Here is a 20,188-nt window from a genome sequence, read left to right as displayed (position 1 = left end):
TGTGAATGGGATCTGTGTAATGCTTAATTTCACCTATGGTGGCGCTCTATCAAACTTTACTCTTACTGCTAAGAGAAAATGGTGGAAAGCTGCCGGTCCCAGTAGAGCGACCCTTTAGTGACTGCATGTATCGGTCAGTGAGTTTCGGGGGCTGCCGAAAATCTCCACTTTTCATAGGTCTCTCCATAGACAGATGGCTGGGAAGAAAATATTCGTGGCTCAATGACTTGCACATGCAAATATTTACTAGTATTGTGCATGTGGCGTCTCGCCTTCCCCTGACCCCAGTGTGTACAGAGCCCTCCGCACTGTTGTCACAGATGTCCTGCCCATCATACAGTATATTACCGGTGTGACGGGACCGCCACAGCCAAGAATGCGGCCATCGTACAAATGCGGACAATTCTCTACTAGCAAGAAGTCAGGTGCTCTGAACTTAGCAAAATTCTCAATTGTGCTGGCATTTGTAGTCCTACCATAGAGATCCTGCTTAGGTCGTAGACTCATGAGGTCCCTGTTATAAGGCAAATTCCGACTGAGGGCAACACGTGCATGGAGAGAGTGCATTCGTTCTTTGCAGGTTTCTGGATTTTTTAATTTTATTTTTTTTAACATTTTTTGGCTTCTCGAAAAATGATATGCTGCATTTAAAATTAAGAAAGGAAAAAAAAAACAAAATAAAAAATAAAAAAAAATGACACAAACAGACTCTGGGGTGGATGAGTAGGTAAAAAAGAGAAACCCTTTGGCTGTCTTGTAAAATCTGTTGCCCGTAGCAGCCAATTAGAATGCCGCTAACATTTCTCACGGAGCTTAGGAAAAGAACGTTGTGCTGTGATTGGTTGCTATGGGTAACGGACAGTTTGCAAGCTTGTAATGCATTTTTTTTTTTTTTTTAACATCATACTAAAGATTTTAAGTCACTGTTCACACTGGGTTTTTTTTATGCTTTCAAAAACTTTTAAAGTGAGAAAATAAATTTTAAGTAGTTTTGTTTCCTGAGATGTGTGGGGTTTTTTTAAGCATTTTCTGCAGCCTTTTGATTACTGTTTTGTTTGGAAAGGATCCAGAGTGGTCATATATACATTTTTATTTTTATTTTTTTATTTTTAAATATTTTTCTATCTAAAAAAAAAAAAACACTTTGAAAAATGACACCTGATAAAAAATAATTATAATATATTCTTTTTCATTTTTTTTTTTTTTTTTTTTAGGAAAAAAAATGTAAACTCCTCATAACTCATATGAACAATAGAGTAATCAATAGGAAGAGTTTTCCAAGCATTTTTTAGCAGGATTTTGGAGCACAACCACTCCGCAAAGACCTCCACCTGAACATTTCCTCCTTTATCTTCTAGCTAGAAAAACTTTATTTTGTTGTCCCACTGCATACATTTTTTTTCTTTAAGCCACTTTTTATATCGGTGTGTCTATATATGTACAGGCAAATTGTTCCAGAAGACTAAGTATTTTTCCCAGACACACAATGCAAAGATTGAGTCAACTACTCCCCTTTATTTGGTGTCGGGTGTGATTTTCATATTGCCCACACCTGTTACTTGCCACAGGTGAGTTTGAACAAGCATCACATGGATGAAACAGTTGTTTACCCACAATTATGGAACTTTGGCAACCATTTTTCTCCTGCCCCTTTTTTTTTTTTTTTTGTGAGATTGTCCAGTTTGCTTTTTTTTTTTTTTTTTTCTTGTGATGTTCCAATACACTAAAGGAAATAAATGTGTAAATTCCAATAATTTCCTGGGAGAAATACTTCACTTTCTAGAACCATTTCAAGCGCACCAACACTTTTTTCGGCTGTGGGTCAAAGCAGCCTGAAGCAAATACAACCTGCATAGAATCCTGCTGAATAAGCGATAGTCGTCAGATGACAGAATAGGTGTTGGACCGCCCTGCTCCTCCCTGCCGGCTCCGATCCCTCCAGGGTGATATTTCACACCTCAGAATTTATCTGTAATGACACTAGTATAGCCTCAATTTGGAGTTTTCAAATAAATATACATCTTAAGCTGTGTATGCTGGCGGCTATATATTGCCCCCAGGGGTGTAACTAGAATAGGTGCAGCGGTTGGAATCGTACCCGGGCCCTGGAGCCTAGGGGTCACAAAAGGTCCCTTTGGCCTATATGAAAAGACCAATACTATTAAAGACTTGCAAAAATTGAGGGATCTTTTAAAATTTTGCACTGGACATGAACCTCAAGTTACACCCCTGCTGCCTCTAGTCCCCCATGCGGTTGAGTGTTCATGTATTTCCAGTGGGCAGCGGGAAGAAAGCTAGACATGTCTGTCAGCGGTTTATCTCCCCTGAGAACTATCGGTGTTCACATTTCACCTGCGCGATTCTCCTCTCCCCAACATTGTGACCAGAGAGAGGTGCGAGGTCTCCATACATATTAGACTGTCTGAGTATTGTTATCAGAGGGCTCCACGGACTCTCTAATTTGTATAGTAACCTCCTGACTCTCCCAAAAATGATGTCGAGGGGCAGGAGGATTCGGCATGTCCGATATGGGACAGCTGATGCTTTTGTTTTCGGTAACATAAGCCATCATCTGAGGAGTCTGGCATTGGCGCTCTCGTGGAGAAGAACACAGAACAGCTCTTCAGAGAGAACACTTTTGTGTATTGGACAGCCTGGAGCGCTATCTGCCAGCCAAACAATCGTCCGGCCGACAGCTATGTTTTCTGCATTCCTTATATTGGATAATACTGTATGTCAAAATTTGTGGATTTGGCCAATTTTCTACTAATACCTTAAGATTCTGTTTATTCTGACTGTGGAGCCTCTGTAGGCAGATGTGATGTAAAGAAAAGTACTTCAAAATCATGGAAACAAGACCGATACCCTACAGACCCCATTGTAGGTCAGTGCCACCCATTGACAACCAGTGGTGACATTTCTTACAGACCCCATGGTAAGTCAGTGCCCACCATTGACCACCAGTGGTGTGACATTTCTTACAGACCCCATGGTAAGTCAGTGCCACCCATTGACCACCAGTGGTGTGCCATTTCTTACAGACCCCATTGTAAGTCAGTGCCACCCATTGACCACCAGTGGTGTGACATTTCTTACAGACCCCATGGTAAGTCAGTGCCCACCATTGACCACCAGTGGTGTGACATTTCTTACAGACCCCATGGTAAGTCAGTGCCACCCATTGACCACCAGTGGTGTGACATTTCTTACAGACCCCATTGTAAGTCAGTGCCACCCATTGACCACCAGTGGTGTGACATTTCTTACAGACCCCATGGTAAGTCAGTGCCCACCATTGACCACCAGTGGTGTGACATTTCTTACAGACCCCATGGTAAGTCAGTGCCACCCATTGACCACCAGTGGTGTGACATTTCTTACAGACCCCATGGTAAGTCAGTGCCACCCATTGACCACCAGTGGTGTGCCATTTCTTACAGACCCCATTGTAAGTCAGTGCCACCCATTGACCACCAGTGGTGACATTTCTTACAGACCCCATGGTAAGTCAGTGCTACCCATTGACCACCAGTGGTGTGACATTTCTTACAGACCCCATGGTAAGTCAGTGCCACCCATTGACCACCAGTGGTGTGCCATTTCTTACAGACCCCATGGTAAGTCAGTGCCACCCATTGACCACCAGTGGTGTGCCATTTGTTTTGAGCTGTAGTGTGAACACCGCCTAAGCAACAAGAAAAAAAACCTGAGATTGGGGATGTCACGTCACAAAAATATTTGACACCACTTTATCTTCCACCTTTTCCTTTTGTCCGAATTGGTAAAGAGTAGGTTTGGGTGTTATCACTACGTAATGAGGCAGATTGTAAATTCACAAAGTGATGTGACAACCCCTGTGGAAGGTTTCTTACCTGCCGAGCTGGTTTTTGAGAACCCAATATATAATGAAAAATGGCTAAATAGTATTTATAGGAGTTTGATAGGAGGACTACTTGGGTGAAATTCTCTACTCTAGTAATTTAGGGGCTGCCGGGTCTTGACAGCTCAGTGCTGCAGTTTAGGAAGCCCTGACGATGACTGGTTATGGCTTTTATTTTCTTGTGTTTTCGCACATTTTCAGGAAGTGAGAAGCTGATCTGTGGCTGTGGCACCACACCCCGCGGTTACACAGACACCTCTGGAGGTGGATCAGGGGCTGACGGAGATTTAGCCCCTTGTCCCACCTTTTGTTTCATGGGTTCTTTCAGTCATTGAGAGTCCACTCACAATGTCCACAAATTACTATGCAGCCTGTCAAGTCTGAGTTGAGGGACTTCACAGGACAGGATCTTGCAGGATCATTCTTTATTACCATGGGTAAAGGATGCCGTTTTATTTATTGTTGTAGGACCGAATTCCCATCCATTTATAATCCACTTAGATTAGCCTCCCGAACATATAAGGGATGAACTGATGAAGGTTTGGAAACGTTGCAGGCTGGCAGCGTACGGTCTTGTGGTTAGTTCAGCTTCCTCATACATATGTTCCACCTCCCCTTCCTATAAAGATTTCCCACCGTGTACTGTACGTCAACATCTCATCTGGCTTTCTTTATAGTAATTTCTGAGCACCTGAGGTGGTAGCACGTACGCCTGGTTATCTCCGTCATGTGCACCAAATGCTTCTCATGTGGCTCGCGAGATCTAAAGCCTTCCACTTGGCATCTGGAGACGTTCACTTTGATTTTCTGAAGTTCTATGATGTGTCACAACACCGATGGTGAGACTTGAGCATATTCCACCATATGCTCTGTGTGTGTGCATGTATTATGGCCGAGGGCGCCACGTCTACTGTCATCATAGATGTTTAGTTGTAACTTTGGATTGTCGTATCTTCCATCAGAAGCCACCTATCACTGTGTGGTCTTGTTTGGCTTCTTAACTTTTTTGCAATCTAATAATGTTGGACCAAATTCAGAAGTAGCAGTCATATCTACATATGGCAAATGGGTTGGTGGTCTAGTGGTGGTAAGGCACAGATGGACCTTTGCCCAGATCTTCTTATTCGGCAGGTTCACTTCTGACCATAGCAATGTCTGCAAAGAGTATGTCTTTACTTCTGTGGGTTTCCAACCTCTTTGGAGGCAGTTATGATCTTCTTTGCAGCCAATGGCAAGAAGAACAATCAAGTGTATTTCCTGCGTAAGGTAGGAGGAACCTGGGGTGCCAGAAACGGATTATTGCTTGCAATCTTTTTGGCATAGGTAAAAGCCGGTTATGTGCTTTTTGGCCTACATGGTCTCCTTGATGTTCTAGAGCAGTGTTCCCCAAGTCCGATCCTCAAGAGCCACCAACAGTCATGTTTTCAGGATTTCCTTAGTATTGCACAGGTGATGCAATTATCACCTGTGCAATACTAAGGAAATACTGAAAACATGACCTTTTGGTGGCTCATGAGGACCGGACTTGGGCAACACTGCTCTAGAGAGAGAAAAAGCCTAATTTCATCTTTAGCTTTTTTTTTTTTTTTTTTTTCATCCCATTATGATTTCTTTAATTTTGAGTATTTTAACATTTTAATCGTTGTACAATAAAGTTTTGAATTTTATCCTAAGAAGCTGGAATAAAACCCTTTTTTTTTTTTTTTTTTTTTTTTTTTTCTTTAAATACTTTTCTTTGCATTACTTTTTTTTGTCTGGCAGTATTCGTTGATTATATTTTTGCATCAAATTCTTTAAAATCTTGCACATGGCTTATACATTTTGTGTAAAATGAATAATGCTGTTTTGTTTTTGCTCTTTTTGCTTTAGAAAGGTGCAAAAAAAAGTAAAAAAGATGCATATCTTGCTATAATGATGCAAAATTTGCACAAAAGTGTCACGTCTTCTGTCACTGATAATGGCAGGGGGAGTTGCCAGGATGCCACCACTGCCACCACTTTGTCAAGGAACACAGGAGAGATCATGCAGATCCCACTGCTGCCTCCAGCTTGTCAAGGGGACACAACCAATTGTCAGGACAATTACGCAATTGACTGCGGAGTGTTACAAAATGGGAACAAAAATATGCAGTATATACAGTCACCTAAAATGAAAGGGATAACAAAAGAAAAGTACTAAACCTTTATCACCAAAATGGCTCAGAACTTGGCGGACCTTAGAAAAACAGACAGAACCTAGAGGAAGCTGTACCTTCCAGGACTGACACGTAACCAAAACCCAAACTCTGATTATTAGATCAAGGTTGTGCTCACATACCTCCCCTTGGTTAGCTCTTGGGGGGCTGGTTGTGGTATGAGCTAGGTCTTTTAGCAGATTGAGATCCTCAGATTTCAGGATATCTTTGCCTCTGGAGGTCCCAGGCCGAAGATAATATTGTCATGTTTAATATCGCGATTATACCTTTCTATAGGGATGAAACATGGCATGTATAGCATCATCCATCAGACAATATTAAGTTGGAAAGTTAGAATGACTTTACAGTGATGTGAGTGAATGAGTTACGTCTGCTACAATGGCAAAAATAGATCTCCCATAAATATTGGAAGCCCCAATAATCATCACTGACCACTGGCTCCAGAAAATCTGCAATCAGCGTTTTGAACAGAGGGAGCTTTTGCCTTGGAAGGGTACTTCTCCGCCTCTAAACAAATCTTGGTGTCAGGTTCTCAGCTGTTCTCTGCTGTAATTACTTGTTCACGGCAGGGAGTCCTACTTCAATTGAGGTTGAAGTGTCAGTTCTCACATCACCAGTTATAATTTTATACCATGGGTTCAATGTGAGGGCGATATGTCCCCCCTCTAGAGATTAAAATCACTCCTGAACATTTGCATAAAAATGTTGAGACTTTTTTTTAAGTCGCAATTGATGAATCCTCTGCAAAAATGAAAAGCAAAAAGCCACATAAAAATAATATATGTATAGATATTTATGCACATGCCAATATATTTTCAAGAAATTTTAGAATTTAGAAGTCTCATTATACTATGAGCCTTATTCGTCATTGTAGCTCATCTGCAAAACCTGTATGACCGGTTACATAAATACCTAAAACACGGAGTAATATACTACAGCTGTAATGCAAAACTATTCTGGGGTCCAGTCTGTTTTGGTTGGAAACAGACTCCCAGGGGAGCGGGTTGTGAAGACGAACAAATGGAGCGTAATAAATCCGGGGAACCCAAGGCCATGCATAAGTGATCTTCTTCCTGCAGCTCTGAGATGCATTATGTATTATAGATTCCTGCCATTGTGCTCCGACCTGAATACACGCTGGCTACTTTTCATCTCCAGGTTTTATATTAACGAGAGCCATGTTAACCCTTTCATAGGGTGGATTTGACAAGATGCCAATATATTATAGGATATATTATAGTCAGGGAAGCTCGAGAAACTTGGTTATAATGGGTTCTATAAATGTAACTTGGGAATCAAAATGTATTTGATCTTGGGGTCCCTCAGGATCTTACTATCTTTAATATTTCCTTTTTTCTTCAAATCTCCCCCAGCATCTTACTATCTTTAATATTTCCTTTATTCTTCATATCTGTAAGGTTGTAAGGCAAGTCAGTGTGGTAGTATTTGCCCTTTAAGATGCTCGAAAATCTGAGTGATAATCCTTGGGGGTTCTTCATTGATTGTCGATATTTGGAAAAGAAACCTCATTATCTAATATTGTTACAGTACGGTTAAAAAAACCAAAAGATGCGCGTCCATCAAGGTCAACCGAAAGATGGGAGAGAACAAAGGGAAGGGGTGTAGGTGCAAGCATAATGCATGATCCAATCTGCCCCGAAAGAGCAAATGTTTTCCCCTCCTGATCTCGAATGTTGAGGAAAGGTGTGCTCCTGATTGGCGCCATGGCTGACCCCGAACTGGGCACTCTCCAGTGCTGCAAACCATAAAAACAAAAATCCAGCCATACGAGCTTGAGAATAGAAAATTTTTAATAAGCAGTAAAATGAAAAGTTGCTTGTTTTTACACTCCTGTATGTTTCCATTTTTGCTGATGAGGCAGCCATTTTTGCAGTTGATCACCAGGAGTCTAATTGTTGAAACCCTTGGTGATCATCAGTGGTTCCTTCAGGGGTGATGGGATATCATCCAGATAGTTCAGATCAACTCGTTTTCCCACTTATTTCTTGAATGGGGTTAAACAAATACCAAGGCCGCGTCCTTACCCCCCACACGTTCCTCCATTGTTGCTGTAATGAGGTCCATTCATTACTTTCCTAAATCCCTTCACTTCGTATGTAAATCCATAAAGACCATTAGTCTTCGATACTTCCCGTGTGATGAATAAGCCTCAGAGTAACAAAGGGGGCAAAGCCCTAATGACTGATAACCGGAGAGAATTTGCATGTTAATGACTCGCAATGTCGGAAGGCAGCGTTACCAGTAGCTGATCACGCGAACGCTGGAGAATTTCTGAGAAACAGATGAAGAATTTTCCATCGCAAATGAGATATTTACAGCAGTGTAACGCATTCCTTGAGGAATGGTGGACGAGTCTTCTCGTTAATTCTTGCCGTAAAGTTGATTTTGAGTGACAAAAACGCTTTTTGTCAAGGGATTGTCCATTTTATTTTTGGTAATTCTTCACATTCCTTACTAGGACATTCTGAGCCATTAGAAGAAGGTGATGGGAGTCTCTTGTTCCCGATGGCCACAGTGGGAGGACTGGTCCAATCGGCTGAACAGGGAATTTTTAGATGGCCATTAGGCAGGCCCAAAGACTGAGCAGAGGTCAAGCATGTGCGCTGCCATTCCATTCTGCTGATCATTGTGGGTCCCAGTGGTCGGACCTCCACTGATTTTTGTGGGTAGGTGATAGCTTGTTTTCACCAGACAACCCCTTTTTTTGGAGGATTTTCATGACTTTAATATTAACCACCTTTCTGTAGGATAGTTTGCGGGTATTCGACTCCTTATGTCCCTCAACCCTCCATCCCCCACGATCGGCTGGTTGAAGGGGCTGCTGCTCATGGGTACTGGCAGAGCTCAATACATGGTGTAGTGGCCAGGGGTGGTACTGCATCTTTCACCCATTCAAGGAATAATCTCACCACCGTTGTGGTCTGATTCATCCGAAGGGTGCGTTGTTGAGTAGTCAAGTCCATGTGACCAGTTAGATTACTGTCACACCAGATACACCACCATGAGCTCAGTCATCTTCATGCTCCAAAATGACTCCTGGCTTTACCAGGGCGGTGTCGTTATGCCCACCCTACCGAAGACCCTATGTTGCTGCTGTCATGTTTCGACCTATATCCTCACGGGATGTAAGTTTAGGGTGAAATCTGTTTCTGAATGTCATAATCTATACTAGCCGGGTCCCCATCTTATTCGGGTGGTTGCTGGTAGATATGGCCTCCAATATGCTGCCTCGACTGCTATAAGGCTCCAGGGGCCATGTGGTCATCATGTTGTCTCAGCTTTTTGTGTGGATGTGGTGACTAAATCCAGAGCTTGTCACCTCTGTATAATCTCTTCTACAGAACTCGTCCTGGTTTTAGGGTGCTCATAATCCTATGATTTTGTATTTCTTCTTCAGCTGCCAACAGGTCACACCGAGCCATGTAGCATATGAGTATTTTGTATGCGGATGATTATTTTGTAACCTAATCTGATCAATTTTATGACCGATCCCTTTTTGGACGTTTCCTTAGGTTGTGCGTTTTGAACTGAATTGTTAGCGTTTTCCTTGCAGTACTGTTTTTCACCACATTGCTTTAGAGCTGATGTTTTTTCATTGACTACAATGCAACAGCGCCACCGGCTATAATCCTAATGTTTACAAATTGCTGGATAAAACACAATCCTTTTTTCTTTTTAAAAGAATTGTTTTTTTAATAAGCTTCTTTTTAATTTTTTTAAAGCCCTCTAATCATTGTTTTGCAGCTTTCTGGATTTTCAGAATTGGTAATTATTTATCCCTTGCATTAAAATTTGTCAAAAATGGGGTAGAATAGTTTTTCAATAGCACATTGAATTATTTTTGAGATTTTTTTTTTTTTTTTTCCCCCTTGTTTTTTTCCTTGGTTTTATGGAAGACGTGAATTCTTAGTTGTGTCCAGTAGACCATGCTGTCATGGCCCTGCGTAAATCCCCATGAGTCAGGTCTCGGGATAAAGCGGCTCCTAAAAGTTTGTGGTCAGATGGAAGAGTCACGGCTGTAATTAATATCCCCCTGAGTACTTTGCATCCAGATTGCTTTTTCCAGGAGAGTTGGTGTCTCGTGAATTCCGGCCCCTCAATTTACATAATCCCCTTTTGAAGTTCCTAATCCTTCTTTTCCCTTCTCCATAGTTAACATGCGCAGCTTTCTCTCCGATTCCTGGTGGATTTTGTGCAGTGATAAATCTCTTGTCCCATTTTATGCAGGAGGATAAGGGTATGTGTACACGCTGCGGATTTTGCTGCGGATCTGCAGCGTTTCTGCAGCTGCGGATCCGCAGCAGTTTCCCATGAGTTTACAGTACAATGTAAACCTATGGGAAACAAAATCCGCAGTGCACATGCTGCGGAAAAAAACGCGCGGAAACGCCGCGGTTTATTTTCCGCAGCATGTCAATTCTTTTTGCGGATTCCGCTGCGGGTTTCCACCTGGGCCAATAGAAATCTGCAGGTGAAAACCCGCAGAGGAAACAGCAAAAGAATCCGCGATAAATCCGAAGTGAAAACCGCAGCAGTTTTTCACTGCGGATTTAGCAAATCCGCTGCGGAAAATTCCGCATTGGAATCTGCAGCGTGTGCACTTAGCCTTAATGAATAAATCTGAGCTGAACTTCAGCACTGAAAAGCGGCCTCTACTCAGGGACACAGCGCTCTTCTGTTCTCTATATACTATGTATATACTGGTAACAGCGGATCGGTGGGGGTGCCGGGCGTTGGACCTTTACAAATTTAATATTGATGACCTACCAGAAAATAGCTCATCATTATTGTAGTGGAAATAACCCTTTTACGCCCTTACTGGCATAACTGTACATTAGGTGTAATTCCTCCTTTCTCCTGCGGAGGTGCTGCAGAAGAATAGAACATCTTAACCGCTTCCTACCACTTGGAATCTCAGTAGTGAGGCCCCTGGGAGTTTTACTTTATAACTTTGGAGGTTTATCTCCTGGACTGAGAAACAATGATATCCTGACCACCAGTCACCTGATCTGCAGCCAATCAGCATTCAGGTCACTCTGCTCTTTTGCTTTGCTTTTTTTGTGTATTTTTCTGGCATTTTTTTTACGTGTTTGTGTTTCTTTGTTTTTAAGTGTCGTGTATGTATGTGTGTATGTATATGTGTGTGTATACATGTGTGTGTGTATATATGTATGTGTATGTAAGTGTGTATGTGTATATGTGTGTATATATGTATGTGTGTGTAATATATATATATATATATATATATATATATATTACATACATGTACACCTACCTACCTAAACTTTGGACACACCTTCTCATTTAAAGATTTTTCTGTATTTTCATGACTATGAAAATTGTACATTCACACTGAAGGCATCAAAACTGTGAATTAACACTTGTAGAATTATATACTTAACAAAAAAGTGTGAAACTGAAGTTGTCTTATATTCTAGGTTCTTCAAAGTATCCACCCTTTGCTTTGATGACTGCTTTGCACACTCTTGGCATTCTCTTGATGAGCTTCAAATGGTAGTCACCGGGAATGGTTTTCACTTCACAGGTGTGCCCTGTCCGGTTTAATAAGTGGGATTTCTTGCCTCCTAAATGGGGTTGGGACCATCAGTTGTGTTGAGCAGAAGTCTGGTGGATACACAGCTGATAGTCCTACTGAATACTGTTAGAATTTGTATTATGGCAAGAAAAAAGCAGCTAAATAAAGAAAAACGAGTGGACATCATTACTTTAAGAATTGAAGGTCAGTCAGTCTGAAAAATTGGGAAAACTTTGAAAGTGTCCCCAAGTGCAGTGGCAAAAACCATCAAGTGCTACAAAGAAACTGGCTCACATGAGGACCGCCCCAGGAAAGGAAGACCAAGAGTCACCTCTGCTTCTGAGGATAAGTTTATCCGAGTCACCAGCCTCAGAAATCGCAGGTTAACAGCAGCTCAGATTAGAGACCAGGTCAATGCCACACAGAGTTCTAGCAGCAGACACATCTCTACAACAACTGTTAAGAGGAGACTTTGTGCAGCAGGCCTTCATGGTAAAATAGCTGCTAGGAAACCACTGCTAAGGACAGGCAACAAGCAGAAGAGACTTGTTTGGGCTGAAGAACCCAAGGAATGGACATTAGACCAGTGGAAATCTGTGCTTTGGTCTGATGAGTCCAAATTTGAGATCTTTGGTTCCAACCACCGTGTCTTTGTGCGACGAAGAAAAGGTGAACGGATGGACTCTACATGCCTGGTTCCCACCGTGAAGCATGGAGGAGGAGGTGTGATGGTGTGGGGGGCTTTGCTGGTGACACTGTTGGGGATTTATTAAAAATTGAAGGCATACTGAACCAGCATGGCTACCACAGCATCTTGCAGAAGCATGCTATTCCATCCGGTTTGCGTTTAGTTGGACCATTTATTTTTGAACAGGACAATGACCCCAAACACTCCTCCAGGCTGTGTAAGGGCTATTTGACCAAGAAGGAAAGTGATGGGGTGCTACACCAGATGACCTGGCTTCCACAGTCACCAGACCTGAACCCAATCGAGATGGTTTGGGGTGAGCTGGACCGCAGAGTGAAGGCAAAAGGGCCAACAAGTGCTAAGCATCTCTGGGAACTCCTTCAAGATTGTTGGAAGACCATTCCCGGTGACTACCTCTTGAAGCTCATCAAGAGAATGCCAAGAGTGTGCAAAGCAATGGCCATCTTTATCTATAGACGTATGTAACAAGGAAATGGTGAAGGAAGGTTTCTATGCAATTACTGCCAGCAGAGATCTTGTGGTAGAATTTCCTTCTGCACGACTTTGTTGCTCTATTTTTCAATGCTTGCTGTACGTTAACCCCGTACATGGGTTTTCATGCCAAGAACAGTTTCTTCTCAGTTTCCCGGCCCTTTTGTATGAGAGTTGTGTAAGGTCCCTCACATGTGACACTGCTGGAATGTCTGCATTTTATTCTGGGGAGGGAGATCGAAAATGCGGCTTTTGTCTGCCTTCACGTAGACAAATAGGTTACATCTGACGTTCGCCCTGAAGGAAGAATGAGCTTAAAGTGAATCAGTCGTCAGATTTCACAATGCAGACGAAATACATTATTAAATAGATATTGGACCTGATGGAATTGTTGTACTTACTATGAAAATCATTTTCTTGAGCATTTCGGCTGAAGCTGGACTCCTAAAATGCTTATTTTATTATTAGACATGGGAACTTCCAAAAAGTATTATAGCAATTCTTACGTGGATTTTCAAAGTAAGTACTCCGGCCTCACCCGGTTTAAGCTGTGACACATACAAACTGGTATATAAGGAAAAGGTCCCGTTATTCATATAAAACTAATAGACTTTTCTGGTTTGATGGGATTTTGTTGCAGAATTTACTCTCCGCCGTGCAGTTTGTCAGATCTCTACAATGCCGCTGCTGTAATAAGCGACGGAGAATCTGCTACGTTTACGGCCATTGGGAACAAGCACCTATTGACCTAGGAAGATTGCAGCATCTTACAGTAGCAGCAAAGTTGTTATTGACCCGAACTCCTCCAAGCCGGGTGTAAAAAATCTGCAGCAGAGTTTGGGATTTTCAATTTGCAGAATGAGAATTGCTGCAGATTTTGAGTTAATTCTGCCAAATTTGCACAATTTTTTTCAGCAAAAGCGGAGAGGTCGTGGTTTCATCTGGATATAACAAAGGTGGATTTTCAAATGTGTGTATCCACCTTGGATAGTTGTACCCCCTAAAAGTGAAGGGTCGCGTTCCTTCGAGAGGGTAATGCAGAATGCCCTTGTAAATTATTCCGGACTTGTAGAGATTTGTGATAAGGGTGATCTGTGCTGCTGGTCTCGTGTCCACAATAAAAATCCAATATGCGGCATCGGGGTTTATTTTCAACTCAAAGTTGGCAAACTTCTTCAGGAGGTCTACAACCTATCTGCCCCAAAAATAAACAATGAAACTTTTTATGCTCTTCCCATAGAGCCGAGCATCTCTGAGTGACTTTTTTCCAAGTAACAACCACCAGAAGTATTACTTTTTGATGTGAATGGAGAAAATAACATAAAAGCTCAAATGTTTGCTACGTTATCAATCCGGATTATCTGTGGCTTTTACCTGCAAAGTGTTATGAAAAAGTGACATTTCCTGTTTTTGGAGCTTCACTTGGTTCTTAAGAATATTATTAATAATAAAAATAATAAATATAATAATAAAAATCAATCAATAAATAATTTTTTATTATTATTTTTATTATTATTATTATATTTATTTTAAACCAACGCTCATTTCCCTCAATATGACCGGCTGCTGATCTTATATTTTTTTTCTTCAATTGATTCAGTTGTCTTTTAGTCATTGTGTTCTTGCTGTAGAAGTCTGCTCTCCATACTCTTTCATTTAATCATGGGTTGGGGACCGAGCTGCTGTATAATCATGGGTTGGGGACCGAGCTGCGGTATAATCATGGGTTGGGGACCGAGCTGCGGTATAATCATGGGTTAGGGACCGTGCTGCGGTATAATCATGGGTTGGGGACCGAGCTGCGGTATAATCATGGGTTGGGGACCGAGCTGCGCTATATAATCATGGGTTGGGGACCGAGCTTGCGGTATAATCATGGGTTGGGGACCGAGCTGCGGTATAATCATGGGTTGGGGACCGAGCTTGCGGTATAATCATGGGTTGGGTAGCAAGCTGCGGTATAATCATGGGTTAGGGACCGAGCTGCGGTATAATCATGGGTTGGGGACCGAGCTTGCGGTATAATCATGGGTTGGGGAGCAAGCTGCGGTATAATCATGGGTTGGGGACCGAGCTGCGGTATAATCATGGGTTGGGGAGCAAGCTGCGGTATAATCATGGGTTGGGGAGCAAGCTGCGGTATAATCATGGGTTGGGGACCGAGCTGCGGTATAATCATGGGTTAGGGACTGAGCTGCGGTATAATCATGGGTTAGGGAGCAAGCTGCGGTATAATCGTCGGTCCGGGAGTTTCCTGAGAACTTGATGCTTTACTATTACTGGTGGACAATATACAGGAGTTGCAGTCACTGATTATTCCTGTGTAACATTGGAGCCGAGCCAAGAAAGCAGCCAGAAAAGAACTAGTAGGTAATATTTAACCAAAGGTAGCGACGGCAACTTTTAAGACCTTGATTACACATTGATTTAGTTGTCATTTGACCTATTTAATGGTCATTTTGTTCTTGCTGTAGATGAAATGTGCCCTCCATACTCTGTTCATGCTGGTGGGCTTCTGCTTACTCTCGGCAGCCAATCTGAAGAAACCGAGCTGCAGTAGAAAAAAGTTGCGCTCTCCTGAGACCATTACCGTAGTAGGTTTCTCAATAATAATAGACTATTTATCTCAGTTGTAGTCACTGATTTTATAGCTATGTAATATTGAAGAAGAGAAGACAACGTTGGTTAAATATTACCTACGGACTAATATTCCTAACAGAAGCCACTGTAACTCTTAAGGCTTCATTTGTAGGTTGATTTTATGGTTTCTCATCAGTTAGGCGCTGTGCACACAGTGCGTTTTTTCTGCACGGGTGTCACAACCTGAAGGGTTTCCTGATGCCAGCAAAGTGAATCAGATTCCTGAAGTCTCGTGAACACGCTGCTTATTTGTGACTTGCAGATTTAAATCTGCAGGATGTCCGTTCTTGTGTTTTTTTTTTTTTTGTTTTTTTTTTAACCCATTGACTTCAAATAAGTAATTTAAAAAATGCTTTAAACACACAGGTCTAGAAAATGATTATGGATTTGCTGCATATTTGCAGATTTTTTTTGCATGCTTTTTTATTTTTTTTTACACCACAGTAAATGATATAGATAGATAATAGACCTATAACTTCACAACTCCCAGACATATTATAATCTTGCACCCTGTGTATCTTATTGGACAGATTTTTATGATTAAATAAATGCAGAAAACGATGTGGGGTCCCCTCTTTTTTTTTTTTTTTTGTTTGTAACCAGCAAAGGTAAAGCAGACAGCTGAGGGCTGACATTATCAGCCTTTGAAGGTCCTTGGTTATTGGGCCCTTCCCAGCCTAAAAATACAAAACCGCAGCCACCGCAGAAGTGGAGCAGCACATTGGATGTGCTAATTCTGGTGCTTTGCCCTGCTCTTCAAGATTACCCTGACCAGTGCAGTGGCATTTGGGGTAGTGGTGCTTAGGGTTGATGTCAGCTGTGTAGTGTCCAATAGCACAGCTTCCATCAAGCTCTAGTGTTAATAATGGAGAGGTGTCTATCAGACACCCACATCACAAACCCAGTAAGTATAAAAAAAAAAAAAAAAAAACATACAAAAATACTTTGATGAAATAAACACTCCCCAACACCATCCCTCGATCAACACTTTATTAAAAAAAAAAGAAAAAAAGTTTCCACGCAGGACCACCAAATCTGACATAGTCCACAAATGGAAACCTGAAAAACATAGAGAAATTATGACAATACACTGTCCCTCGTTCATCAATTTATTAGAAAGAAAAGTTTACACACAGGTCCGACGTAGTCCAGAGCACAGAATGACCAGGAACATTTGAAGAGCAGTGACCGTTACTGATGTCACCGATTTTTCAGAGATGCCGGTTCTCGCCTCCCTCTGAAGAGCGGGGAAGTCAGTAACGACACTGGGCTCTACGCTCTGGACTATGTCGGATTTGGTGCACTATGTCGCACCTGCGTGCAAACCTTTTGTTTTAATAAAGTGATGAACAAGGGAAAGTGTCAGGGAGTGCTTATTTCTTTAAAGTTTTTTTTTTGTGAACTTTTTTTTTTCTTACTTGGCTAGTAATGGGGGTCTCTGATAGACACCTCTTCATTATTAACACCAGGGCTTGATGTCGGCAGTGATTATGGTCATTTCACAGCAGTCATCAACCCCAAGCCCCATTACCTCGATTGCTACTGCCCAGTGCAATCACGAAGACTAAACACTAGTGATGAGCGAATATACTCGTTACTTAAGATTTCCTGAGCACGCTCTGGAGTCCTCCGAGTATTTTTTTTAGTGCTCGGAGACTTAGTTTTCCTCACCTCAACTGAATGATTTACATCTGTTAGCCAGCTTGATTACATGTTAGCAAGCAGGCAACCCCCACATGTACTTATACTGGCTAACAGATGTAAATCATTCAGCTGCGGCGCTGAAAACTAAGTCTTCGAGTACTTACAAATACTCGGAGGACACCCGAGCATGCTCGAGAAATCTCGAGTAACGAGTATATTCGCTCATCACTACTAAACACCAGAATTTGAGCATCTCATGTGAAGGGCCACTTCTGGGGTGGCAGCTGTTTTTGTATTTTTAGGCTGCGAAAGGCCCAATAACCAGTGACTTTTTTAGCCTTACAGTATCAGCTCACAGCTGTCTGCTTTACCTTTGCTGGTTACCAATAAATGGGAGGGGACCCCCTTCATTTTTGTAATTTAATCATACAAAGCTGTCCAATTATCTCCACAGGGTGCAATTTCATAATAGGGGGGGGGGGTTGGGGTTGTGCAATTATGTCTGTTGCCCTATCTATATGTCCATATACGCAACGTGTGCACAGTGCCTTATAATCCATGTTGTTATAGTAGGAGAAGCTGGCTCTGCATACTCTGCCTTCACACCGGTGGGCTTCTGCTTACGTTCTGCAGCCAATCTGAACAAACCAAGCTATGGCAGAAAAAATTGGACACGAGCGAGAACAGCGGCGTGAGAGTCTTTTGGGACATCTAGTAGATTTTATTCTAACAATAGACAACTTCATTTATAGTCTTTTTTATTTTTTCCTGGTTAAGTAGCCTATCCATACTCTGCCTTCACGCCGGTGGGCTTCTGCTTACAAACTGCAGCCAATCTGAACAAGCCGAGCTACAGTGGAAACAGAGGGTTAGACAATTTACCTCTGTTTCAGTCACTTATTTTAAAGCTGTAAAATATCGGAACAGATCTGAGAATATAATCAGTAGGTAATATTTAACCAAAGGTAACGACTTCGATAAAACCTGAAAGACTTTGATTGTATTAATTACCGCCGGGTGGCAGCGAGGCGCCAGGATCCGGCTGTGTGACTGAGTTATAGACACAATATAATGACCATTCTTCTTCCAGGATCATCCCATACTTTTATTTAAAAGCTGCAGGAAATCTTTTTCCAATAAAATACTGTATGCATGCTGAGTAAGCAGCGCGGCGCCGCTGTAAAATTAATGATGCCATTTTTCATTCTAAAATGCAAATATATTTCCCAAATTGATATTGGAGTAGTGGAATTGGCGCTCCATCACTTCCCGGGAACCGTCTCGGGTCTAACCTTAGGTGCAGATGTTGCCGCAGGCTTCACAACGCTGCTTCCCTCTGTATTCCCCATCTACAGTTTAGTGAATAATTAAATACGTGATGTGACAGTGATGCCGTCCCTGCCAAGGCGCCATGCTCACCGCGGGGGGCTGCCACCGAATGAAATACCAGAGGCCAAGAAGTGATGCCTGTCAGTCAGCGATTATCATCTCCAAAATGATTCCTGTACCTAATGACCAATCGGTATAGGGAACATTAAAAGAAGACCCGGGACCTTGTGATCATTGTGCCTTATTTATTTCATATATTAAAGGGGTTCTCCGCTTTAGACTAGCCCTCAACAATAAACTGATCAGAGTGCTCCATGCCGGGATGCCCAGCTCTAAGTTTTGGGGATGTTTTAATCTCCCTACAGTGCCTCCGCAGGGGAATTAGAGCATTACACCATTCTCGTTCCTATCAGCTGTTTGCCGCTGTTGTACAGCACTGGACAGGTCCTTCAGAGAGACGCTCTTTGTAACTGCTCTCCTTTTTGGAGACGCCTGAACGTTTTGTTAAGCCAACAACCCCTTTAAGGGGATAACATATTGTCCTTCATTTAGGTGGTCACTTAGAGCAGCTAGAGAGAGTGACTCTTTATCTGGAGGACCCCTTATTGCAAGCAGCCTATTTATTTCATAGATCACATGTTATACTTGGTTTCACCTGTAGAAGTGCTGTAAGACAATTGAGCAGTTACTACAGATTTTTTTTTAGGTGGGGATATTTTAAGATGTGATTGACTAAGGGGTACATTTTCTGTATCGTTGGTCACAAACGTCATAGAAGACCAGATATTTGCTCTTCGTTCAACATCTTCAAATAAGAAGTAAAACCATGTTAATTTGTTGTGTTTTGTAGGACGTCAACACTGGTGGTGAGGGGAGCGAGTTTACAGACAGTGGCATCGATGCCGCCACCACCGACACGGATTTTATGTCGAGACGCTCAAATGCCACCACCTCCAGTTACTCTCCTGCAACGAGCAGAGTCTTCATCGGAAGCGACAGCGGCAGCAGCTCAGGAGATGTCCTCCACCAAGGAGTGTACGAGAACTTCCGCCGAGAGCTGGAGATGAGCAGCTCCAATCGGGAGAACTTGGAGGAGGCCAATTCAGCACTGAGCGACGAACAAAGCAGCGGCACTTTAAGCTCCCCGGGCCAGTCTGACATTCTCCTGACAGCTGCCCAAGGGACTGTGCGGAAAGCTGGGGCGCTGGCCGTCAAGAACTTCCTGGTGCACAAGAAAAATAAGAAGGTGGAGTCTGCCACTCGCAGGAAGTGGAAGCATTACTGGGTCTCTTTAAAGGGTAAGATGCAAGAACTCCAACACTTAATTAATCAGAATGAGACCGTAATAAAAGCGGAGGTATCTTCTGTCTTCAGGAGCACTCCACCCTTCTGGCTTCCTGTTTGTCAGGGGTTGTGTGCTCCTGATAATTGACAGTTAAGACCTATGGCATGATTGTGCTGCTGGTCCGGCCCCGCTGGGCGGTCTCCAGAGGACCCGTCCCCCGCCGGGCGCTCCTCTCCAGAGGACCCGTCCCCCGCCGGGCGCTCCTCTCCAGAGGACCCGTCCCCCCGCCGGGCGCTCCTCTCCAGAGGACCCGTCCCCCGCCGGGCGCTCCTCTCCAGAGGACCCGTCCCCCGCCGGGCGCTCCTCTCCAGAGGACCCGTCCCCCCGCCGGGCGCTCCTCTCCAGAGGACCCGTCCCCCGCCGGGCGCTCCCCTCCACGGGACCCGTCCCCCGCCGGGCGCTCCCCTCCACGGGACCCG

General features: G+C 42.9%; 1 protein-coding gene across 5 annotated transcripts in view; it reads left to right on the top strand.

Moving 5' to 3' along the window:
• The window catches only part of TIAM1 (TIAM Rac1 associated GEF 1), a 263,811-nt gene that overhangs the window by 142,608 nt on the left and 101,015 nt on the right, over positions 1-20,188 (top strand). For all 5 annotated transcript variants that reach the window (XM_077293967.1, XM_077293963.1, XM_077293964.1 and 2 more), the window contains one exon: positions 19,275-19,722. In XM_077293967.1, the coding sequence (XP_077150082.1) occupies positions 19,275-19,722 (448 nt within the window). The remainder of the gene's footprint in view (positions 1-19,274; positions 19,723-20,188) is intronic.

Source organism: Ranitomeya variabilis, chromosome 3 (genome assembly GCF_051348905.1).
Source record: "Ranitomeya variabilis isolate aRanVar5 chromosome 3, aRanVar5.hap1, whole genome shotgun sequence".
In the NCBI taxonomy this organism is placed as follows: domain Eukaryota; kingdom Metazoa; phylum Chordata; class Amphibia; order Anura; family Dendrobatidae; genus Ranitomeya; species Ranitomeya variabilis.
The sequence above is the reverse complement of the archived record's forward strand: the minus strand, read 5'-3'. Positions and strand labels throughout refer to the sequence as shown.